Below are 24,395 nucleotides of genomic sequence, written 5' to 3' on the forward strand. Positions count from 1 at the left end.
TGGCAGCTGCTAGAAACCCTACCCATGCATGAATTTTGTGCGGTGGGCCTCTAGTCTTTATACATAAAAGCCTACTATGCTAAGTGTCCAACTGTTCACTATGATGCACACTGACCACCAGGGCAGACGCTCCCACTGTTAAGTTAGTTTGCTACTGGGCTTGGTGAGAGGGGCTGGACATGCCCTAGAGCTAGCCAGGCTGAGGGACCCCACTGGTGCACAAATCCCTGCACCAAGCCTCTAGTATAAAATATAGACTATTCAAAAGCCATGACATACAGTACTCTGATGACTAATATTTAACCAAGTATTAAAAATGCTTAACCAGCCAAAACCAGTTTGGCTCAGTGGATAGAGCGTCAGCCTGCAGACTGAAAGGTCCCAGGTTCGATTCCGGTCACGGGCACATACCTTGGTTGCGGGCACATCCCAAGTAGGGGGTGTGCAAGAGGCAGCTGATCGATGATTCTCTCATCGATGTTTCTAACTCTATCCCTCTCTCTTCCTCTCTGTAAAAAAATCAATAAAATATATATTTTAAAAAAATGTTTAACCAATATTCCTCTTCAGTGGGCCCAAGTTATTATTATTTTCTTTCTTTTTTTTAAATATATATATATTTTATTGATTTCAGAGAGGAAGGGAGAGGGAGAAAGAAACATCAATGATGAGAGAGAATCATTGACTGGCTGCCTCCTGCACACCCACTACGGCGTGTGCCCTTGACCAGAATTGAACCTGGGACCTTTCAGCCCTCTGGGCCAAACCAGCTAAGGCCAGTTACTGCTATTTTCATTCACAAATAAGGAATCCATAATCATGGAACCAATGACCTTGAGTTGTTCCAAATAAAGCAGTGACACTAGAACTAGAAACCCGTCCTAATTTCTTAGAAGGTATTTTCCTTTGAGGTTAAATCAGTACATTGTAAACAGTTCCAAATCCCTCTTGTGCAGTGAGTCAGAACTAGAAATGCACCAGGAATTTTTTTTTTAATTTAAAAAAACAAATACACACCTTCTATAAAATCCCTGTGAGAAATGAAGAGAAGTCTCCTCCTATGAAAGCTTCGGATTGCCACTAATGAAAAGTCTACTTCTTGGCACAGAACCATGGGGGTGACAGTCCTACAGAACTGAAGATGATGATGTCTAAACACAGTTCATGAGGATAGTGATCCTCAGCTTCTAAACCCAAACTTGAAACTCCTAAAATGAACTGTTTAAAAATGGTCATTTCAAACTAAATGTTAATTCCACCACTACCAAAATATGATACATCAAAGAATCCAAAAGCATTGAATTATGGAGGCAATTCTGTAAAAAATGGGCAAGACACTCCTTAGGGAAAAAGGACTCATCTATATATACATGAGCCAAGCAACCAGAACTACCCAAGGACCTGTGGCTATGGCACACTGCCGAGGCCAGCCACCGATGGAGCCCCAATCACGCTCCCCCCCACCTCCTGCACCCCTCAACCTCCGCAGCCCCTCGTCCCCCGAACTCCAAAATACCCTATCCGGTGCTAGCGGGACCCCACCCCTGCACGAATTGGTGCACCAAGCCTCTAGTTTGGAAATAACAGGCAGGGAGAAAAATAAAGGACTAAGAGGACTCATTCCTGATCTCAGCTCCAAAAGGAATCATTTTGTCAACAGAGAGAAACTAAAGTCTATTTTTATATTGGGTGACTTAAGTGGAAAGTGAGGAGACACTTGGGTAAATCAGGAATTAAATCTCAACGTCATTAAAGCTAACTTTCCATGACAAATAGTTTCCAAAAATAGGGCTGGCACAAAACCATGCTGGGATTTGTACCGAGTGTGCAGAGCCGCCGCAGCCCCCTCGCCAGGCAGGCGCGCAGGGGGCGAGGCCGCAGCCGCAGTTCAGAAGGAAAGCGCCAGTGGGCTTCGGGGCGGGAACACGGCACAGAGAGAGCTGGGTTCTGCTCCGCCCGCGGCGGGACTAAGCTGAGCTCCGGCTCACCCAGCCCGCGAGCCCGGGCCTCCCGCTCTCGGCGGCGGAGCCGGTGGGAAGGACGCGGCCCGCCCGCCGCCGGGGCGTCCGAGCGTTGGAAGCCACGGCGAGAAACCGCGGTCTCCGACCCAGGCCCGTCCCGGGGCCGCGGAATGGCCGAGCCCCTGGCTGTGACCTGCGCCCATTAAAGGCGGAGGCCGCGCCCCCGCGAGCCAAGCCGCCGGCTTCCTGCGACCCCACCCTCACTCTCCTGCGTGGCCCGAGGTCCGCCTGCATCCCCTCCCGGTCCGGCTCCGGGCGGGAGGATGACCCGGGACGAGTTCGGAGGTGGGAGCAGGAGCAGCGGGGGAAGACGGCGGCCATGACCCCAAGCCCGCGAAAGGGGGCGGCGGGCCGCTGGGTCCCGGCGCGGGCGCCGCACGGGCCCCCCGCTGCCCGGGCAGGTGAGCAGCGTCACCACGCAGCCAGGCCAGGCCGAGTCTCCGGAGAGACGCCGGCACCGATCCCGCCCCGCACGAAAGTCACCTCAACAAGAGCGCAGCCATCTTGGTTTCCGACCTGGACGGAAGTGACGCGCGGCCAAGCTCGGCGCGGGGCGGGCCTGCCGAGCGGGGCGGGGCTTCTGCCACGTGACCGCACGGGGCAGGGGCGCGAGTCCGGCCGCCGGTGCTTGCGGCGCGCGCCTCCCGCCCGGGAGTTCTTCCGGAGCCTCCCCGGCGCCGCACCGATCCTGGGCCCGCTCTGCAGCGGACGTTTCGGTTGTTGTGGGAAGCGCTGCAGGCCGGGCCCAGACGCCCCCAGGCCCTGTGGGTCCCCCCGCCCCCGTCCCCGTGGGCTCAGAAGCGGCCGGTCGCCCCTGTGAGGTTCCCTCCGGGTCTGACGCGCAGCCTCCCCGCACAGACATCGACAGTCCAGACCCGGCTGGGAGTGAGTGAGTCTGGGGAGAACTCGCAAACCCCGTTCCCAGGGCCCGAGCTCTAACGCCCCGCAGTCCGCCTGAGCTGGAGCCCACTAACCAAGGACAGCGCTCCCTGGTCCCTTGGTTCAGTTTTGGGGTGACACCCTCAGCCGAAGATCCAGGGTGGGCTGGGGAGAAGTCGCTTGGATTTGATGGATAGGAACGATTTTGAGGAACCAAGCACAACAGTCATTTCCAGAGACGTTAGAACTTCGGGGAGAAAGGGAGCAAGTGAGAAAGAAATGGGGAGGGGAACGTTCTTGAGTCTTTTTGGGGGCAGAGGGGAGAAGGAGGAGTGAAGGGAACAACTCCTAATCCACAATAAAACATATTATTACATTAATATTCAGACTTTACTTATATTTAACACTGCTGCACCCTTCCTTTCAGGATTTACTAGTAAATAGCATTAACGCACTTATTTCTGTATCAAATGAAATGCTATTTTGCATTTCCATAATGCAAATTTGATACTAATCACAGAACCCACAGGACCGCCAGGAAGGAGGTGCGGGAGCTGTGGCTTTACGTGAACCTGCAGTGTCCCAGAGCGGGAGCAGCAGGGACCTCTCCCTCAGACTAACTTCCAGAGCCCAGAATTGGTGGAAATAATTCACACTGAAATGCAAACCAAACATTAAGGCAATCCTCTTAACACCAGGACTCATCTTAAAAATAAGCAGGAGAAGAAGCAGAATCTGCCTGGGGCTTGGGGTGAGAGAAGGGAAGATGGGAGTATGAGAGGTTCCATGGAAAGCAAAATCATTTCAGATGATTCCAAGGAGGGAAGGAAAGGAGGCAACAATCAGGAGAGCTCTGATCTGAATGATTTTCCTGGCCATGTTTGTTGTATAATAAAAGTCAGCTCTGAGCATATAGACACTCCCATGGTTAGCTTTAAACACTACCCCAGACTTCAAATCCTTGCCCATCAAAACCACCTTCAATTTTCATGTACAGACTTGTTTCCTATATGCCTCTTCGGGTTCTCCCAAGTCAAAGTGGATGGCCCCAGATCTGCCTGGAATATGCCCAATACTTCTCAACACACACACACACACACACACACACACACACACACACATCACCACTACCACCACACACAATGCACACGTTCTTACCTCTTTGTTTCTGCTTTCGCTGTTTACTGCCTAGATACTCCCACCCCCTGGGCTCATTTCTCTTTTTCAAAATGGCATGGATCCTTCCTAGTTGGCCCACAGCTAATACTGTCTCCCAGACATGACTCCCCCTTCCTCTGAACTTCATTTATTAAGTAAACCTCCTTTTTTCACATCTCCGCTACATAACGGTCTCCCGCCCGTGCAGCTGAAGGTACCTCCTGGGTCCCCAGCACATTGTTCCTCGTTCTCCTGTGGCAGGTGTCACAATCTGTTATGGTCCATTGTTGATAGGCTTGTCCTCTGACCTTCCTCTCTCTGCCTTCACAAACTAGATTCTGAACTCCTTGAAGGGAGGACCTAATTTTTATTCTTCTCTCTGTTGCCCGCACACCCGCATTTTACATTAGGTAGCACAGTATGGTGTTGGTGACTTGTTCTAAATTGAAATGGGCTAAGACTGCAGCATCCAGCATTGAAGAGCTTCCTGACAGGAGGGAGAAGACAGGAGATTTCTTCCCTGGGCATTTTCCAGGGAGAAAAGCTTCCATCTGGGAAGAATCACCCAGGACGAAGGGAGGCGGGTCCAGTGGAAGGCTCCAGGGACCTGGTCCTCTCAAGAAGCCTGTCCTGCAGATTGAGGTCATCAGGATGACAGCGATGCCTGCTTCCCAGGTTCTCTTGGGAGCCCTGCCTGTAGCTCCCAGGGTTCTTGGGGAGTCATCTCAGGCAAGGCATCTGGGAAGAAATCCCCTTCTCATGGCCTTGGGACTCCGGCCGTCTGTCCCTTAGAGAAGTGTTTTTGTGTCCCTTTTTCTGTCCCTCTCCCTCACCACCACCCTCGACATTCCAGCCTAGGGCAGGGGGAGGCCAGCAAACACAAAGCCCTCTGTATATGGGGTGGTATGTGTACCCCACTCTCCACCCTGAGGACACAATGCTCCTTCTGCTCCCTGCAGTCGGCCCCCCTACCACCACCTCTCAACTGCACATGCCAGGCTGCAATTGGCTACTGGCTCAGGACAGCCCCCTCATACTGGGGCCCTGGGGGATTTTAAGCGGGTTCCAGGAATCCCCTGCTCAGTTCCTGGTCCCCCACTCTCCTAAACCTGCAGACCCTGCCCCAGCAATGGCTCCTGGGGCTCCCTCATCCAGCCCCAGTTCTGTCCTGGCTGCACTGCTCTTCTCCTCGTTGGGTAAGTGGAGCCACCCCAGTCTGGGGGCCCTTCTCAGGTTCTCTCAGCACACTTTCCACTGCCTTCCCTGTGCTGCTCACTGCAGTTAGGAAAGAGTGAGAAGGATCAGGACGGGGATGTTCTATTCAGAGAAAAAATCGTTTGGAGGGAGGCATGAAGGTATTCCGGGCAGGGATGAGGTAGGGAATGTGGAGAGCCGCTCTGAGGTGGACATACTGGACCCAGGCTGGGAATCAGTGACATGGCCCAGAGCCCTGCTGAGGGCCTGGGGGCAGCAATGTTGGAGCAAGATAAGGACCAGGGTCAGACATGACTCTGTTTCCTACTCATGGTCCAGTACAGACCCTTAGTTTCCATGAAGGGAGGGTCCAGGGATTGTGGTCCAAGGAAAGGTCCCAGGTTTGTGGTCTCAGCTCCTTGGGCCCTTTGCCTCTCGGTGCCTCAGTTTCTCTCTGTGGACCAGTCGTCTATTATGTGAGAGGAAGGGTTTATGAGATTCTAGGATTTTGTTCATCGAAAACTGTCTTCCTTCCTAAGTTGGTGGACCCCTTCCTTGCCCCAGGCTGGGTGAGCAGGGTGATGGAACGGCTCCTTCTTCTGAAATGTCCTGGAGCGGCAGGCCAATGGGTGGGGCTGCTCAGGGTGTCCAACCTTCTCTGTGTCCACTTCTTGAGTCCTCAACCCAAACCCAGATTCTTCCGGGCTGTACTGGTCTATCCAGGGACCCAAGGAAACACTGGGGAAGGGAGGGGAGAGGGGTGAGGACAGGGGATCTTGAAGTATAAGGGCGAGAGTTCTTTCCCAGCACCTGCCTCATTCACTGAGCAGAGCTGAAGGGCAGTGGGGACATTAGAACAGGAAGACTCGGAGGTAGGCCCAATGAATAATGCTCCTTGTTGTCAGAGGTCTTAGGTGGCGAATCAATGATATTACATGCTGAGGTGGGAGATTCAGGACTCTGTGGGGGTGGCATGAGCCCCCAACATTGCTCAGACAGTGGATCTCTCTGTTTGGCTGCTTGCTCCCCATCTTGTAGAACAAAGGAGTCTACAATTGCCCCCACTCGGCCAGCCCACGCACATAATCTTCCTGGAATGGCCTTTCTTGTGTGGGTGGGTCTTGGGCGTGGCACTGACCCAGAACGGCCAGGAGGAGGGGGAGCAGGGCGAGCCACAGAGTGTTGCATGCAGCCATCCGAGCTCTGGGCTCGGGGTCTGCCTGGTGCCCAGCTTCCCCGGCCTCTCCTCCCTGACCTCCCGGTCAAGAGGAGGCAGCGTGGCAGCCAGACAGCAATGAGGACCACGGGCTAGGGGAGAAGACTTAACGTTTTGTGGTTACCTTCTTTTTCTCCCGTACAACATTTTGATTTTGCTCTACTGAGAAATACTGTGCAGCTTTTAAAAAGAAAATTGTTTCTCTGAATCAACGTGGAAATCCCTACATATATTCTTTTATATACATATATTCTTAAGCATAAGTATCTGCAGATCTTGAGTTTATTAAGCCTATATTGAATTTGATTCACTAACAGCGTGGCTGTTGGGGCTCAGCGGGTGAGTGTCAGTCCAGGAACCAAGATGCCCCTGGTTCAGTGGTTCAGTTCCCCGCAGGGCACAAGCCTGGACTGCAGGCCTCACCCCCAGGAGAGGCGTGCAGGAGGCAGCCGATCAGTGATTCTCCCTCATCATTGCCGGTTCTCTCTCTTCCTCTCTGAAATCAATAAAAATATATATTTTTTAAAATGATAGTCAGGAAAGGAATTGGTTGAGGGGGCCTCAAGAGAAACTTTAGCCTTATCTCTATTGCTTGAGTAGTTTATAACAAGAGTGTAATATGTGTTACCTGTGTAATTTATTAAAAACTTTAAACATTGGAAGCCTGCATCAGAGGGCGGCTTCGGGGACACTGAGCCCGAGGGAAAGGGAGGCTGCGGACGAATGGCTGACCCAGGGAGCAGTCACTGCCACTCATCCCGCAGACCCGGCCAGCTCGGACCACACAGCCTCACCCCGCCGGCTGCTCAGGGGCGGGGCTTGGGCCTCAGAACCTGTCATTTCTGCTTGTCTGCCCCTGTCCTCAGTGCTGCCGCCGGCCCAGGCCATCGTCGTGTACACGGACAGGGAGGTCCATGGCGCCGTGGGCTCCCGCGTGACCCTGCACTGCTCCTTCTGGTCCAGCGAGTGGGTCTCGGACGACGTCTCCTTCACCTGGCGCTACCAGCCCGCGGGCGGCCGCGACGCCATCTCCGTGAGTGGGGCCGGGCTGTGGGAGGGCGCTGCGGCCCTGGAGGGAGCTCGGGCTGGGGGAGGGGAGGGCAGCGGGCAGAGGAAGGGTGGGCAGAGGCAGCACCCCCGCCCCCGCTGGAACCGCCCGCACCCCCCGCAGATCTTCCACTTCGCCAAGGGGCAGCCCTACATAGACGAGGTGGGGACCTTCAAGGAGCGCATCCAGTGGGTGGGGGACCCGCGCTGGAAGGACGGCTCCATCGTCATCCACAACCTGGACTACAGCGACAACGGCACCTTCACCTGCGACGTCAAGAACCCCCCGGACATCGTGGGCAAGACCTCGCAGGTCACCCTCTACGTCTTCGACAAAGGTGCGCGAGGCGGCGGGCGGGGTCGGGCCCTGGGGGCGGGGGGCGGGGGGCGGTCCGGGGCGGAGGCAGGAGGGTGGGCAGAGGCAGCGGGGTCCCGCCCGCAGGGGAGCGGGCAGGCCGGCGGGTCTCTCACCGGCTTCCGCCCCCAGTGCCCACGCGCTACGGGGTGGTGCTGGGCGCGGTCGTCGGGGGCGTGCTGGGCGCGGTGCTGCTGCTGCTGCTGCTCTTCTACCTGGTGCGGTTCTGCTGGCGGCGCCGGCAGGCGGCCCTGAGGCGGCGGCTCAGGTAGTGGTGCCCGGGGAGCAGGGGGGGGGGGGAAGAAGAGGGGAAGGGAAAGGGAGGGGAGGGGGGAGGGAAGGGGGAGGGGGAGGGAGGGGAGGGGAAGGGAAAGGGAGGGGAGGGGGGAGGGGAGGGGGAGGGGGAGGGAGGGGAGGGGAAGGGAAAGGGAGGGGAGGGGGGAGGAGGGGAAGGGAAAGGGAGGGGAGGGGGGAGGGGAGGGGGAGGGGGAGGGAGGGGAGGGGAAGGGAAAGGGAGGGGAGGGTCTCGGGGCAGGGGCTCCGGCAGGCCCCGCCCACACCGGTCTCCCCGCAGCGCCATGGAGAAGGGGAAGCTGCACAAGTCTGGGAAGGACTCGTCGAAGCGCGGCCGGCAGGTTAGCGGGGCTCGGGGCCGGGACCGCGGGGCGGGGGCGGGGCGGGGCGGTGACTGACTGCGCCCCTCCCCAGACGCCCGTGCTGTATGCCATGCTGGACCACAGCCGGAGCACCAAGGCGGCCAGTGAGAAGAAGTCCAAGGGGCTGGGGGAGTCTCGCAAGGATAAGAAATAGCGGTTAGCGGGCCGGGCGGGGGCTCGGGGCGCAGGGGCGGAGGCCCCCCAGGGCGCGCAGGTGGTGGTCATCGAGATGGAGCTTCGCAAGGACGAGCAGAGCTCGGAGCTCAGGCCCGCGGTCAAGTCCCCCAGCAGAACCAGCCTCAAGAACGCCCTCAAGAACATGATGGGCCTGGACTCGGACCCGTGACCAGCCCAGGCCCTGCCAGAGCTGGGCCCCGGGCTCCTGATGCCCCTCTAGGTGCTTTCCGCCTTAGCACCCAGGCCTGCCCTGCCCTGCCCTGCCCTCACTTCCCTCTGAGATGTAAGTTTCATTCCAAAATTCATTCCCCAGGCACGTCATATTCTCCCCCACCTTCACCCCCTGGCTTTCTGGGAGTCCAGGGCCTGATCCTACCCTGCACCGCCCCCAAGGACTGTGTGTTTGGTGCCTGTCCCTCCGGCACCGAGAAGAAAGGGACCTTGCTACCCTGCGCCTCGACTCCAGGCCACCTGCGCCCCTGCCCTGCACCCACCCTGCTCCGCTGCCTCTTCCCGCTCTGACACTCCCGCCCTCCCAGGGGTCCTGCCCAGACTGTGTGCTCTGCCCGAACACTGGGACCATCCAGATCAGCCTCTCCTGCAGGGTTTATTTGGGTTATTTTTATTTTTTTAATCCATGCTTGTTTGTTAGTTTGCCGGTGCCCTTGCTCTGACCCCCATGACTGAGTACCAATGACGTCATGTGGATGTTTCGATTCCCGCCCCCATTACATCCTTCAGGGAGCCAGCCCGCCGCCCCCAGCGCTGTCCTGGAACTCGAGGTCCTGGGGGAGGAGAGACAACGGTCCTCGGGGCAGGAGTAGAGGAAAGAGGCAAATGAGCTTTAAGAAATGGCTTTTAGACGCCACACAGAAAGGAGGAACACAAATGGGAACAAGGGCCAAAGAGAAGAGGCTGCCCTCCCAGCCACAGGGGATTCTTAGAATTTTCCTACATTCTGTATATTTCTTCTCAACCCCGGATGTCCTTCTGTTTAATAAACACTGACATTTCCAGAAGCCGCTGCCTCGTTCTTCTGGGCAGAAGCCCTGCCTTCTCCATCCCTCCCCGCGCCCACCGCTGGTTTCCACCGAGAGCTTGTCTGGGTGGCTCCCAGCGAGGGAGGGGGCTGAAATAGGCTCACAGGACCCATCCCTACAGCCCAGCACCCAGGAGCTCCTGCTGTGCGGCCAAGGCAGGCTCTGCCTTTCCTGGGAGAGGAGAGGGCGGAGGGAGCAGCAGCTCCCGGGTGATGGCGGGGGAGACTGGGGAGCCGTGGCGGCCACGTGCCCTGCAAACAGCCCCAGAGAAGATGGAAACCGGCCCGGGGAGCAGGCAGAGAGCGGCAGAGGCGGCTGGAAGGAGCTCCCAGAGAGGTTAGGCAGGAATGAGAGATGGAAGGGACCCACGTGGGAATGCTGATGGCATCGGGGCAGGGTGGAGGAGAGGCCAATGACCGAGTCCAGGCAGGCTCCTTGTCCCTTCAGGGACCTGACTTTCTGCCAAGATCATCTCCCAGTTTGGGGTGTGAGAACGTACCCCAAGTACCCTGCTCAGACCTGCAGACTCTCCACCTCAGGGCCGCACACCCAGCTCTGCCACCGCTTCAGCCGGAGACACACCGGAGGGGACCAGGGAGATCCCGGAGGGGGCCGGGGAGACCCACCGGAGGGGGCCGGGGAGACCCCGGAGGGGGCCGGGGAGACCCCGGAGGGGGCCGGGGAGACCGGTGGAACCTCGGTGCTTCAGCACCGTCTCTTCTGCTGACCGCTCACTAAAGTAAGGCACTCAAGCAAGTCATTGGCGATTGGTATTCAAGATCGTGTCTCCAGCAGTAGGATCTGGGGGGACAGGAGAGAAAAGGGGCTCCAGGGCCCAGGAGTAGGGGCGCAGAGGTGAGGCTCCGTTAGCGGCGGCGGAACTGCGCAGTGGGCAGAGGGGAGGCCGTCAGGACCTGCGGGAGCGGCCACTGGCTCACAAAGGCGGCCTCGCCCTCAGGTCAGAACTCTCTCCCCAAACTGCAGCCCGTTTGCCACCACACCCTTTCTTATCGTGCAAGGAGGCAAGTGTAACACTTTTGGAGCAAGAAATGGGAAAGGGATACAATCATTTCAGCAGACGCCCTCTGAGCAGTGGAGCTGCAGGAGGGGCTGGTGACAGACCCACCGCTGCCTCCCCAGCCAGGCCGAGCCTGCCCAGCCGTCCCCGCGGAGTCCTCTCTCCAGGGATGTGGGGACCGGAGGCAGTAACACGGGCCTCCCGCTGAATTAGCTCCACCTCCCATGCCCTGGGCTTGGAGGCACAGGAGCCGGGCTCCCTGCTCACAGCTGTTACTGGTTTCACTTCGCGTTTGGCTTTGTTTCCATGTATGAAGGTCACAATGCAAACTCACTTGAAAGCCATCGTTTTATTTAATTCATGGTTTAAAGTCTTCAGTGTGACGCAGTCTTCTTTCACTGCTTTTGCTGAACAGCTGTGTGTGTCCGGGGAGGAAGGGGGCAAAGCAGCAGGGGCAGCTAGGACAGGCTGCGTGCTGGTGGATGGCTGATGGCTGGGTGTGCCCTGGCTGGAGGGGAAGGGAGAGGGGGCACCAGCAGGTGGGGATGGGGAGACAGGGAGGTGGGCTTCAGTGAGAAAGCGCTCAGGCACCTGCCCCGTGTCGCCCAGCACTGCCCTGCCCTCCCCGGGGCCAGCTCCAGCCAACATTCACACTCCTCCCAAGAAAATCAGAAGTAGAGGTTAAATGACGCCACTTGAGGGGTTTGTTTTTTTCTAGAATTATGAAACATGCTAAAATCTCAGAGTGGCCATTCCACTTCTGTCCCAATTCCACAGTGGGGCAGGTAGGCGCTCCAGGGGTCACCTGGGCTACGAGGCCTCTGGGGAGCTAGATGTGAGGTTCGGGGCAGGCAGGCAAGCACTGCCCAGGAGTCCTTCCCCAGCACTCTCCCTGGCAGCAGCCTGTCCTCAGAGATCCCTCTCACCCACATCTACCCCCACCCCATTCCCCTGCCCTGCCCTGCCCTGCCCCAGGCTTGATGGTGAGGGCCACACCCTTTGCTTTGCCCAGGCCCCTGCGTTCCTTGGGACTCATGCACTCAGCAGGCACTGATGTGGAAGCTGCTGTCCTGGTGTCCGAGGGGCAGGGGGCTCCTGTCCCCTCCGTGGCTTGGCGCAGAGCAGCAAGTGGAGGCGGCAGTGCAGAGGGTGCGAGGGGAATGTTACCTGAAGTGTGACTGCTGTAAGGACAGGCAGACAATGAGTATTCCCCCCCACCATGTACCCTACTCTGAAGACTTCCCCTCCCTTCCACATGGGGGGGGGGGGGCCCTCATCCTCAAAGCCTCTTTCTTCCACTTCAACTTCATGGGGCAGAGGTACCGGCTAAGGAGGCTTATTCCAAGGAGAAGCTGGCAAGCTGGAATTCTTCCCCTTTCCCTTGTGCCTCATGCTCTGCTGCTGTGATGACTTGAGGGGCCACAGAAAATAGCAGATACGGTCAAACTTGCCCTAATGAGGGGCTAGCAGGGTGAGGAGCCTTTCTGCCGAGGGCCATGTGGATATTTATAGCATCGTCAGGAGCCACACAAAACTATCAACTGAGACATTAGCCGCTGTATTTGGTCAAACATTTGACTCACCCCTGAGGCCTTGGCCAAACCAAATAAATGATTTTGTGGACCTCATACAGCCCGAGGGCCAGATATTCCCCACCCCGGGATAGAGGGACAGGGAGACAAAGGTACATGGAAGTCAGCGCTGTGGAGTGTGGGCTGGGGAGGGCGAGGCTGGCATTCAGGAGCTGGGGTCCTTTTTCCTCTTCTGGAATCGCCGGAACTTGCCCTGAATGGCCAGGGCAGCTTTCTCCGTCTCTGGCGCTGACAGGTCTATGTCCACCTCCTCCTCCTCCTCCTCCCCCTCGGCCTTCTTGGTGTTGCCAGCTTCCCCTGCAGGTGGGTGAGATTCCCAAGTGAGTGACCTGCATCACCCAGCCCGTCTCCAGACCCCAAATGCCCAGGTCAAGCCCACTCCCTGCGGCCTCTGCGCGCTCAGACTCTGCTAGCACTCAGCAAGCCGAGTGTCGCTCCTGGAGGCAGGGACCAGGCCCATGGAGCTCCACTGCGCCTGCACCAAGACACAGGTGTCCTCTCCCACCTGTCCCCGAACCGACAGTCCCACCCAGAGCTCATCCTGCTCCCTGTCCCTCGGCTTCCAATTGAGACCGCGGCTGCAAGTACTGATTAGTTCCTTCCTGTCTTGGGCCTGTCTCCTCCACTCCAGAGCCCGCTTCTAAGATCAGAGAGTAGCCGAAAGCGGTTTGGTTCAGTGGATGAAGCATTGGTCTGCAGACTGAGGGGTCCCAGGTTTGATTCCGGTCAAGGGCATGTACATTGGTTGCGGGCACATCCCCTGTAGGGGGTGTGCAAGAGGCAGCTGGTCAATGTTTCTCTCACATCGATGTTTCTGGCTCTCTGTCTCTCTCCCTTCCTCTCTGTAAAGAATCAATAAAATATATTAAAAAAAGAAAAAAAAAGAAGAAGTTGTAAGATCAGAGAGTAAACACTGGAAGGTGTCTGGGGGAAGTGGCAGGAAGCCTGTAAGTAGTAGTTCTAACCCAGTGCTTTGTCCCCTTATCCCCGCTCAGGGGCCCCAACTGCCAGCCGGCCTGTCTTCGTGTCCAGGCCTCACCTGCTCTGAGCAGGCCCCCATCCCCCCCGCCCCACTCACCCTTCTCCTCGGGGCTGGGGGCCTGGCTGGCTGCTGGGGACGTTTGGGTGTTGAGCTGGAAAGAAAAACCAGAATATTAGACATTGATGGCAGCCGCATGGTGCATCCCCTCAGACACACCGCTGTCATATCCCAGCCCTCCTCATAGGGGCGCATTCCCTAGTCTTTGGAAAACGTGGGGTTTGAGGTCAGAAAGGTAGAAAGTCATCAGAATCCAGTCCACAGGTGATGATTGGTGCCAGGGAAATTGCAGAGGACAAAGCAAAAACCTCGCCCTTGTGAAGTTCACATTTGTGTAAAGATTAATAAAACGGCTCGTGGCCGGGCGGCTCAGCTGGCTGGAGGTTATCTGCGCACCAAAAGGTCATGGGTTTGAGTTCTAGTCAGGGCTCATGCCCAGGTACCGGGGGATCCCCAGGTGGGGTGCAACTGGGAGGCACTGATTACAACAACACGGGTATTATGTCTGGTGCTAAGTGCTACAGAGAAAAGGCAAGGAAGGGAGCTAGGGGTGCAAGTGGATGTGGAGAACTACAGCTCCACACCCAGCCCATACCCAGCGGGGGCTGAGGGAGAGCGGAGTTAGGGTATAGCATCCAGGCCAGAGCTCTCAGGAGCCTGGGGGTAGGGGTGGAGGTGGTAGGAGGGGCGGGTCAGGTGACTGGCCTGTGTGATGGACATGGCTGGAGTGGAGAGAGAAAGGAAGGAAGGGTGTGGAGAGGAAGGAGGGAAGGGTGTGGAGAGAGGAAGGAGGGACGGGTGTGGAGAGAGGAAGGAGGGAAGGGTGGACAGAGGAAGGAGGGAAGCGTGTGGAGAGGAATGAAGGAAGGGTATGGAGAGGAAGGATATAAGGGTATGGAGATGAGCAGAGATAAATGGTTGCTGGGCAGTTTCTTAGGGCCTTACAGGTCTTTCTAAGGAGTTTACTTTTACTACAAGTGAGAGGGGATGGCATTCAATTGGCATAAAAGGGGCCTGTGAGAGGAAGCAGAAACACCTGCAGGAGGTTGTTGCAGTAAACCAGGTGAGAGTAGTCAGCCTGGGTTGGCATGGTGGCATGGGGGGTGGTGAGCTGTGGTTTGATTCTAGGTATATTTGCAAACTATGAGCAATGTGATTGGTTGACTGATTGATTGGATAAGAGACATTGCAAGAGAGAAGTCAAGGATGACATCCAAAGAATGCCATTTGGCCTGAGGAACTTTAAAAGATGGAGTTGCCACTTCTCAAGATGGAGGAGTCTCAGGAGGAGCCTGAGAGGGTCAGGAACTTCTCTTGGACAATCTGAGATGCCCATTAATGATCCCCGAGGAGAGGGTTACAAGCCACTGGGTATTGGAGATGAGGTAGCGAGAAGCATCCGCCCTGCAGAGAGAAATGAGCAGCAATCCACAGTGGATGGCGTTTAAAGCCAGGAGACTGGATGAGCCACCCAGGGTGAGTTCATACAGAGCAAACAGAGAAAAGGGTCAAGTCCTGGAGTATTTAGTGATTAGAGGTTACAGAAATGAGGAAAAATCAATAAAGAAAATGGAAAAGGGAGGATCCAAGATGGCAGCTTAGGTAAACACACCTAAACTGCTGCCATGTACAATTTCAAAACTACAACTGAAAGACAAAATGTCTATCACCCAGAACCATGGGAAAGCTGGCTGAAAGGAAGCTCTACAACTAAACTGAAAGAGAAAGGAGCATTCAGGACACAAGCGCTGAAAAACTGAGGTACAGGGTTGCATGCTTCATACAGGCTGGCGGCGGGTATTCTTTCTTCAACCCAAAGAGAGACAAGCTCCCAGTCTCTCTGAAATCCAGTTTCTGGAGAGAAGCTGGACTGTCTGCCATCAGGTCGGAAAGTGAGGGGGGCTTGCTTGCAGAGCTGCATGCAAGAATAATAGTTTGCTGGGCCGGGGGGTGAGATGCGGGACACAGAGAGGCAGAGACAGTTCACTGCCAGCCATTGCTGTTTGCCAGGCCCTAGCCTAGTGATGCCCTGAGACTCCGCCCCACACAATCTACAAACACACCCTTGCTCCAAGCAGTGGCTTTTGCATATGAATGGCCTTCTCTATTGCAGTTTAACCTAGCAAACTTGCAACCTGGTGCAGACAGCTCCAAAGCCTCCAAGCTCTGAGCAGGGAGGAGAGGACTGTGGTTCTCGCTGTAGCTCCTGCAGGGTGGCCTCAGACAGTAGCTGAACTGCACCCCATTGGAGATCCAGAAGCCAGTGTACCTAGTGGTCAGTGTCAGACACCAGGCTTCAACTCCTCACATCCATAAGTGACACATTTGGGAGGCGGACCAGTCAGAAATTAAGCATACAATGTCTGAAATAAAAAATATACAGAAACTCAACTGTAGATCAACGTCCCTCAAGAGTCAAACCAAAGATCTGGAAGATGAGGAAACAAAAAAAAATACCTAACCAGAGAGGCAGAAAGAAAGAAGAATCCAAAAGTTGACCGTCTATCCCTCTCCCTTCCTCTCTGTAAGAAAAAAAATCAATATATATATATATATATATATATATATATATATATATATATATATATATATATATATGAAAATGGAGCCAAAACCAGTTTGGCTCAGTAGATAGAGCATCGGTCTGTGGACTGAGGGGTTCCAGGTTCGATTCTGGTCAAGGGCATGTACATTGGTCGCGGGCACATCCCTGGTGGGGGTGTGCAGGAGGCAGCTGGTCGATGTTTCTCTCTCATCGATATTTCTAGCTCTCTATTCCTCTCTTTTCCTCTCTGTAAAAAAATCAATAGAACATTTTTTTTTTTTTTTTTAAAGAAAGAAAATGAAAAAGACATCAGGTGGGAGGAAAGCCAAAACAGAAACCATGAGAAGCAGACATGTCCCGGAGGAGGGCTACCCCACCTGCGGGCCGATGCTGCAAGGAAGGCTGAGCACTGGCAGCTGGGTTTGCTACAGAGATCATGGGACAGACCAAAGGCGGCATGGGGAAGTGGGATGAACCCTGGATGTGGTGGGTTCATGCGGACAGGGAGGCACATTCTATAGTTCCATGATCTCTGGCTTCAAGTCCAACACACTATCACCAGCACATCCCTGACTCTAGTCCTTGCTTTAACCATTTTCTTCTGATGGACTCTGAGCCTGTTTCCTTAATCCATCCACTCTTTTCTCTCACTGCTGCTCTAGACACCTCCCCTCTCTTCAGCTCTATGTCCCCTCCCACGTCAGAGAGAGAACCCACTAAGGAGGAATGTGTGTCCCGACTGAACCCCACAGGCCAGCCTCTTCCTCCGAACTCCCTGCCAGGTCCCGCCTGAGTCTCTCCTGAGGCCACTGGCCCGGAATGGAGCCATGGCCGCTGATGGAGCCCCGGCACAGCTGCCGTCTGGCCCCCAGGCTCACAGGGCACTCAATCCTGTTCCTGTCGCCTCCGTGTTGTGAAAGCTGCTGTCTGAAATTTCCCACTAAACACAGAGGGTCCTTAGTTCTGTGAATTAACCCCGCTATTCTTGGCTTCTGTAAACACGCTTGCTTGAATAATAGGGAAAATAAGCTCAATTATCTGGCCTGTGGGCCGCTCTGTGTTAGCTCTGCTGCCGTAAGGGTCTGGTCCGCCCCTGGTTCCTCCCATGCCAGGTGTCTTAGTTATCTGAACGTGATGTGCTCAAGGCTACAAGCGTCCTGCAAAATATCCCCAGCACACAGGGCTCTTTGTAAAGCCTGTGAAAGGCCCGGAAGCCCCATGTTTGGGAGACAGAGACCGGGAGGGTATGAAGGACAAGTCCCTCCATGTTGCTTCGCTCAGACTCTGGGGCCACTCCTCTGAGACCCGGCGTGATAAGGACTCCACATGTGGCTGACTAAGGCGTCCTTGCTCAGCTCGCTGGTTTCCAACATAACAACAGCTCCATCAGGCTTACATGTATGAGAGGTCACTGGGGAGATAAGAAAAGAGTGCTTTAAAGAGAAGAAACCCCTAGTACCCACAATGCCCTCTGGAGCACATAAACCATCTCTCCTGACCAGTTCTGCTGTTCACCTTTGTATCATAAAGATGATCTGTAAACCCCTCACCCGGAAGGAGAGTTTGTCGTATTGTCTTGGCAAAGCACCTGGAAACAGTCAAAGCGGAAGCAATTTAGACGTCGTTTCCCTGTTGCCACTCTGGTGAGCAGGCTCTCGGCACTCCAGCCCACTGGTCCTGCCGCTCCTCCAGCCGTGCTCCGTCCTCCCTCTCCGCACCTCTAGCTGTGCTCCGTCCTCCCTTTGTCTCCTTTATTTTGAATGGTGTTGCCTCAGCAACCACTGTCGCCAGGAGAGGCAAGATAGTGTCACCGCCTCTGCTCCCAGCAGCAAGTGAGAACTAACCTTGGGAAAGGTAACCCACCCAGCTTTCCCCTCCGGGCCCGTGGTACTCTTCGGGGTCACCGGCGTTGGCAGCAGCAGCAGCAGACAGGACGGCACATCAGGCCCTATTCTGCGCGGAACAGCTTGGATGCCGTGCGATGGAAACCCGGCACACAGCGCAGCAGTGCTGCCGGAATTGCTGTCCTGGGAACAGGCACTCAATCTCGCCCCCACAGCCCAGGGCAGGCAACGTAAGCAGAGCCCAAATTCTAAAATCCTCAGCACAAGCCCAAGACCCCTGCTGCCTTTGTACTGGGAGAGTCCTGGGCTTGGTAAGCTCCCTGCTTTAGAGGCAGGAGGTGAAGGGAGACAGGAGTTGATGCTTCCAAGTGAAAACAAAGAGACTTGGCTCCCTGCCCCCATCAGGGGCCCTCTGGCCCTGCTGACACATTCTCCCCATGTTAAGTGAAGGTCACGGCCAGAGACCAGAGACTAGAGAGGGCTCAGCTGGCCGGTGCCAGAGCTCCGCCTGCTGCTTCTGGAGCACTGCCGGAACCAGTCTGCACAGCCAGCTGCCGTCCTCCACAGCTTCAGAAGGTCACCCTCAAGTTCATAACAGAAATAGAACTAGGTGCACATTCTTCTCCCAACGCATGGAATAAACCCAAATACCTGCTATCCCAATGCCTCCTCCGAGGACCAGAGTCCCCAGCCCCCAGGCCTGTCCCTCTGCCCTCAGCCACCTCACCCTGTGCCCTGGAAGAGCAGTATTCCTGGGCGTTGCCAGTTCAGGGACGCAGGGAGTCAATAGCCCTTCCCGCTCCCACGGCAGGGGCCGTGGCACTTTAATGGGCAGTTATTTGTTGAGCTCGGGGCACAGCCTGCAGAGGGGAGGAGGGGGTGGTGCCAAAGCATCGCTCCTACTATAATCTCAGTGTGCACCCCACCTGCCCTGATGCCCCAAAGCAGACGCACTCACCCCCCCCCCCCCACAAAGCACTCAGCTGGGTGGAGGGAGGCAGCACCGAGGACCACAGCGGGGGTGCCCCCCCCCCCCCCGCTTCGGCGGGCCAGCCTCCCCCCCCCCGCCCCCCCCCCGCTTCGGCGGGCCAGCCTTCCCCCCCCACTGCCCCCCCGCTTCGGCCGGCCAGCCTTCCCCCCCCTAGCCCCGCTGAAGCAAGTCAGGCTTCAGGGAGAGGGTGTGAGAACGGCTAGGGTTGGAGCCCTTGTTCAGAGGCACTGGCAGCGATCCAGGTCTCTGGAAAGTGGTTTTGATCTGCTTCTGACTGGGCTTACTCACGCCGGCAAAGCAATTCCCGGCAGCAGGCTAAGGGTGGATTCAGAAGATCACGCACTTAGCAGGGCCACTGCTTGCTTGGCCAGCCTAACATTCTTCTTCCCCTTCGTAGGTTTCTCTTCCCAAAGCCTGTGGTCTCCTGAAGTCAAGTGGCCAAACGCCGAGGCCCACACCCGCCTTTGGTCACAGGCATGCTGGCTTTCCGCAGACGCCTGCTGCGCTGCGGGTTGCAAGTCAAATGCTTCTGCTGCTCAGAAAAAGCCTGTCTCTGGTCCTGGCTGCTCTGCCGCTCTGGGAACATGATGGACAGAAACGCAGCACAGGAAAGAGGGCCCCCAGCCGCCCCTTCGCGCACTCCCTTCACTGACTGCACACCGCACGCTCCCACGCTGCCTACAAGGGACCCAGTGAGGAAGGTAGTATGTGCTCTGCCTTGTATTCCACCAGCTGTGCCCACTGATAGATACCATTCTGTGCGCCCTCTCTTCTTTCTCTCTCCCCTTGTGCCGAACCGAAACCTAACATTGTCACAGGTAATAAAATGTAAAAAGAGCTAGCCAGGCTTGATGGCTCTGAATAGTCAGAGCTATTAACTCATTGACTCTAAGTTAAGTCCCTGGTAGTAAAATGTAAAAAGAGCTAGCCAACCTTGATGGCTCTGAATGGTCGGAGCTATTAACTCATTGTCTAGTTGAGATAGTGGTGGTTGAGGCAACTTTAATTTGTTAATCATGTGTAAATATAAGTTGATTTTCTGTTGTTGGAACTTCCCACCTAAGAGATGTCTTTGTTTCAGAATCTCAGTAAAAGGAATGGTAAAAGGCCAGAGAGGGGTTAGTCTTCCCACTAGAGGTGGACTTCCCGCCTGGCCCCCATTTTCCCAAATTAACTCTTTTCCAGTCTCTCTCTTCATTTTAGTGTGCGGCCTTCTCCAGAAACCGGACCCTGAGTGGGCCCTGAACCACGCGGGTCGTGTTAAGGGATCCCACACTCTTGTTCAACATTTATTAAATCACACTGCTTAGATTTCCTACAGATAGTATTTATAATAATTCCTTAAAAGTTACATGTTAATTGTTAACAAAAAAAACATTGAAATCTGTAAAGAATTTTTTTGTGAGCTTCAGCCTTACTGTCGACATGTGCTGGGAAGCAGAACCTCAACGGATTGAGATAATGCTCTGGAGAATGGCGGGTTACATTTCTATACATTGCAATTCATTGGTGATAGATTAGGGAGGTGGGACAGAGCGAAGGGTGGGGGGGGACCTCTGGGATAGGGTAAAAGGTTAAATGATGGACGTGAGCTTCTTTTACAGAGATGGATACAGGATACATAAGGCAATTAACAGTTGACAATTAACTTGATAACAATAACAATGAGGGATGTCTCATTTGTTGTGCCCTGAGGGGTCCGGGTAAAAAGGAAGTTACAAGTTACCCAGACATCTCACAGATATGTTATCTCAGTAAAAGATCAAAATTGATCTTTGTCAGGTGAAATATCTGGGACATGACTACTACTATAACCTGTTAGATATTTAATTTTCAAACCATCTTTTGTGGTTATCTTAGGTCTCTGGGTTTGCAAGACTGCCACGCAGGCCTTCCCTGAGTTTGTCAGGTCAGCATGTGGCTCTTTTCCTTCACATAATGAAGTTATTCTATATTCACTGGAGTAACATGATAAAGAAATCTATGGGAAATTCTTTTGGGATGAGAAGTCAGCAGCCTGCTCTAGTCTTGGTTCAGGTACCGTGTAAATTTAGGTAATGTTTGTAGGTTTCCTTACATGTAAAACGGTAATTTTGGACCAGATGATTTCAGGGCTCCTTAACAGATCTAAAGTATCACTAAAATGTTTTGACATATTATTTGATATTTTCTTGGTAAAAGATATACCTGTATTTCTACCCTGAAGAATGCTTGCAAAGTTGTTTATTTTTTTCAATGATAAAATAGACTCCTGAAAGACAAATTGAAACTATAGATGGAGAGGGCGGGGCGGGGCGAGGATAAACTCCGGACTCCACTGTGGGGCAGGGCGGAGCTATCCTTCATTTTGTGTAAGGACCCTAGCCCTCACCCAACCAATCGGGGTCAGCCAAAGCAGTGACATCACCACCGGAGTAGAACCCGGGCTTGGTGAAATTCGCGCTCTTCCATGCTATCGGCCAGAGTGGGACAGAGCCCATGCTAGCATGGAAGAGGTACTTTTGTTTATTGCATCGGACTCCCTGGTGGTCCTTGGGGATCACGAAGTCTGCGTGTAACATAGATAATAGGAAGAAAACAGGGAGACACTCATAGAACCACTCCCTAGATTAAAGCCCTGACCTTCCTCCCTTCCCTCCCCGCTCCCTCCCCCATCAGCTAGGACCCTCCACAGACAGACAGGAGCTGCATCAGGTTTGCATGTTTGGACCCAGCCCCGTTGCTCAGGGCCCTGCCCTGCAGAGACCTGACATTCTGAGGGAACTGATCACAACTGCAGCTGGGAAAGTTGTCCATATTCCCAGGTCACGGATGGCAAAGTCACCACTTGCACTAGCCAGAGGCTTCTGCTCAAGCAGCTGAAGCCGACATCAGGGATGGGGACTGAGTTCTGGTTTCTCTTCCTTCAGAAGACGGATGTTCCCAGCAGTGGAAGGCATCCCGATCTTAGATGCCAACACAGCCATGACAATAACAACCACCAATGAGAGGGAAACCTGGACTTCCCCCACACCCGCCAGGGTTCTAACAACTGGCCCCTGGAAGACACACACGGTGATGTCACCCTGAGCAAACTTCCATCATGCAGACTCCGGCAGAGCACAGGAAAGAGTGTGAGATCCCATTCTTAGTATTTAAAAGGACAGAAACAGTATAATAAAGGCGGGAATACCAGTTCTATCCCCTCGTGAGATTTCTAATTGCTCTGCCCTTTCTGCAGCCCCTGGCTGTCACAACAGGACAGACACCAGGAGCAGTCACCGTGGCCCAAGACCTCCATGTCAGTGGAATGACTACTGGGCCAACACACTCCTCCAGCTGAGTCCCTCACAGCTGGGGAGCAAAAAGGACTTGCCAGTGTGCTTAGAGCGAGCTGCATCATGTGACAAGGGATTATGGGAGAGCCCTCAGGGACCAAATGCATCTCCCCATCTCATCCTTCGCTGAAACCAGAGAAAAGTTATTCAACTGTAAAAGCAGATTGCGATTCACAGCAGTCAAGTCCTGCCTGCAACTGTGAATGCAGACAAGCTGGAGAGGAGTCCCGCACACACACATACTCACACACTCACACACTCCCTCACATACACACTCACACACACACTCCCTCACCTACACACACACACACACTCCCTCACCTACACACACACACACACACTCCCTCACCTACACACACACACACACTCCCTCACACACACACTCCCTCACATACATACACACACACACTCCCTCACACACACACTCACACACACACTCCCTCACATACATACACACACACACTCCCTCACATACATACACACACACACTCCCTCACATACACACACACACTCCCTCACACACACACACACACACACACTCCCTCACATACACACTCACACACTCCCTCACATACACACACTCCCTCACCTACACACACACACACACACACTCCCTCACCTACACACACACACACTCCCTCACCCACACACACACACACACACTCCCTCACCTACACACACACACACACACACTCACACACTCACACACACACACACACACACACACACACGCTCACACACACACAGCCACAACCAGCGGAGGGTCCATCCACAGCCCCAGAGGAGCTGCGTTTTCCAGGAGCTTAGCGGCCATGGCAGCCGGCACGGAGCAGTTGGCACTAACGGGCTCCCTGGACCGCGGCTTCCGGAGACAGCAGGCTCCCTGCAGCTGGAGGCTGCACTGAGACCAGCTCCAGGCTCCCCCAACCCGCATCCGTGAGGATTCTCGTGCTGGTTTCCTGTCACACTCTAGAATATATATTTAAATGGATAAAATGACAATAGCTAGCCAGCCGGCTGCTACTCTGGGCCAGGCCAGTCCTGAGAGCTCCGTTATTCCCCGGCACAGCCAGCATCGTCCTCGGTTGACAGACGAAAGCCAGGAAGCGCAGGGAGGCGAGGCCACAGCTACGAGCCTGGGCTCAGGGGCTCGTGCGGGGCTCGGATAGCCGGTGCGGGGGCTGCAGACCGCTGTGTGCCGCCGCCAGACCGCTCCGGGCGGGGAGGGCCCGGGTCCGGACAGGAGGCCCCCGCCGGGCAGCGCTGCGTGGGGAGGACACGGCGTGGGGAGGACACGGCGTGGGGAGGACACGGCGTGGGGAGGACACGGCGTGGGGAGGACACGGCGTGGGGAGGACACGGCGGAGGCCGGGCGGCGGGCTGGACCAGGGGCCTCACAAAGGACCCGGGACGCCGCAGCGCTGGGGCAGGGCCGGAGGGCGCTCCGCAACCGGCGGGCCCGGAGGCGTCGGACCCAGGAAGCCCGCAGCCGTCTGGGGCTGAGCGGCCGCCGCGGGCCTGCGGGGCCGGGTCAGGGCGTCCGGGGAGCCCGGCAGCCGTCGGGGCAGAGGCAGAGCCCCGGCTGCTGGACGGTCTCCGCCCGGCTGCTGCCCCCGCGCCGCCCGGACTCCCCCCTCCCCCGGGAGCGCAGGGCCGCTCACCTCGCTCATCTCGGCGGACGGACAGACGGAGCGGGCGGCACGTGCAGCGAGGCGTGGCCCTGCGGCGACGGCGGGAGTTGCGGGCTCGGCACGACTGCGGGTGGGGCGAGGAGATCGGTGCGGGGCCTCCGCTCCCGCCCGGCTCGCTCCCTCCGGAACAGCCGGGCTCTCGGTTGTCAAGTCGCCGCCCGCATGCACCCTCCGGCCTCCCGCAGCCTCGGGCCCCGCCTTTTATAGTCAGCTCGGCCCCGCCTCCAGCCCGACCAATAGGCGCCTCCGCTACAGAGTGACAGCCCTTGCATCCAATGGAGGAAGGCTCCGAGGTCTCCCGCGGCTCCAAGTAGGGTCCCGCCGTCGGTCGGAGCGCGGGAAGGAGGGGCCACGCCGCAGCCGCGGGGGAAGGCGAAGCCGGGCCGAGGCGGGGAGAGGGTGGGAAACAGCCGAGGCAGCGGCGGAGCAAGAGGAAAGCAAGAGGATGCATGGGATGCGGGAAGCAATGGAGGAAGGAGTGAAGGCGAGAGACATTGCCTACTGAGACTGGGGGGTAGGATAGCAATCGAGTGAGAGAAGGGCGTCAGGGGGACAGGGAAGGGACAGACCAACCGAGAGACGGAGGGGTGGCACGTGGACAGTTCTCTGGGGCCA

At 55.8% G+C, this 24,395-nt stretch overlaps 3 protein-coding genes across 9 annotated transcripts in view; 1 reads left to right on the forward strand and 2 right to left on the reverse strand.

Moving 5' to 3' along the window:
* SDHC (succinate dehydrogenase complex subunit C) overlaps nucleotides 1–2,584 on the reverse strand; it is a 36,091-nt gene extending 33,507 nt beyond the window's left edge. The window contains exon 1 of one of the 4 annotated variants that reach the window (XM_084867191.1): nucleotides 2,505–2,584. In XM_084867191.1, coding sequence (XP_084723317.1) covers nucleotides 2,505–2,524 — 20 coding nt within the window. In that variant the 5' untranslated portion in view covers nucleotides 2,525–2,584. Of the gene's footprint in view, nucleotides 1–2,436 lie in introns of all 4 variants that reach the window. The other 3 variants (XM_084867194.1, XM_084867193.1, XM_084867192.1) reach the window with 3 other exon arrangements.
* MPZ (myelin protein zero) lies at nucleotides 1,522–9,722 on the forward strand. 4 transcript variants are annotated; one of them, XM_084867146.1, is made up of 7 exons: nucleotides 2,608–2,906; nucleotides 5,174–5,254; nucleotides 7,335–7,501; nucleotides 7,640–7,853; nucleotides 8,003–8,138; nucleotides 8,445–8,505; nucleotides 8,579–9,722. In XM_084867146.1, exons 2-7 carry the CDS (start codon nucleotides 5,188–5,190, stop codon nucleotides 8,678–8,680), a joined length of 747 nt encoding a protein of 248 aa, XP_084723272.1. In that variant the 5' UTR covers nucleotides 2,608–2,906; nucleotides 5,174–5,187; the 3' UTR covers nucleotides 8,681–9,722. The 4 variants fall into 4 exon arrangements, with proteins under 4 accessions (XP_084723270.1, XP_084723269.1, XP_084723272.1 ...); XM_084867144.1 differs by lacking the exons at nucleotides 2,608–2,906; nucleotides 5,174–5,254 and adding an exon at nucleotides 1,522–2,422 and having other exon boundaries at nucleotides 9,017–9,722; XM_084867145.1 differs by lacking the exon at nucleotides 2,608–2,906 and having other exon boundaries at nucleotides 5,145–5,254; nucleotides 9,017–9,722.
* Nucleotides 9,723–11,091: 1,369 nt separating this feature from the next.
* On the reverse strand, nucleotides 11,092–23,989 carry PCP4L1 (Purkinje cell protein 4 like 1). The gene is made up of 3 exons (XM_084867201.1): nucleotides 23,751–23,989; nucleotides 13,432–13,486; nucleotides 11,092–12,650 (listed from the first exon to the last, which is right to left on the reverse strand). Exons 1-3 carry the CDS (start codon nucleotides 23,757–23,759, stop codon nucleotides 12,499–12,501), a joined length of 216 nt encoding a protein of 71 aa, XP_084723327.1. The 5' UTR covers nucleotides 23,760–23,989; the 3' UTR covers nucleotides 11,092–12,498.
* Nucleotides 23,990–24,395: the final 406 nt, after the last annotated feature.

Source organism: Pipistrellus hanaki (genome assembly GCF_964339955.1).
Source record: "Pipistrellus hanaki genome assembly, chromosome: 18".
NCBI classification, from domain to species: domain Eukaryota; kingdom Metazoa; phylum Chordata; class Mammalia; order Chiroptera; family Vespertilionidae; genus Pipistrellus; species Pipistrellus hanaki.

What these genes read in the sequence shown, in the direction of transcription:
- PCP4L1 (XM_084867201.1), bottom strand. An exon ending in CCCCAGCCCCGAGGAGAAGG is followed by an intron (nt 12,651 to 13,431) that starts GTGAGTGGGGCG and finishes ACCCACCTGCAG; the next exon opens with GGGAAGCTGGCAACACCAAG.
- MPZ (XM_084867143.1), top strand. Translation starts at nt 2,341, where the DNA reads ATGACCCCAAGCCCGCGAAAGGGGGCGGCGGGCCGCTGGGTCCCGGCG. An exon ending in GCGGCCGCGACGCCATCTCC is followed by an intron (nt 7,502 to 7,639) that starts GTGAGTGGGGCC and finishes CACCCCCCGCAG; the next exon opens with ATCTTCCACTTCGCCAAGGG. An exon ending in CGTCGAAGCGCGGCCGGCAG is followed by an intron (nt 8,506 to 9,016) that starts GTTAGCGGGGCT and finishes TTCATTCCCCAG; the next exon opens with GCACGTCATATTCTCCCCCA.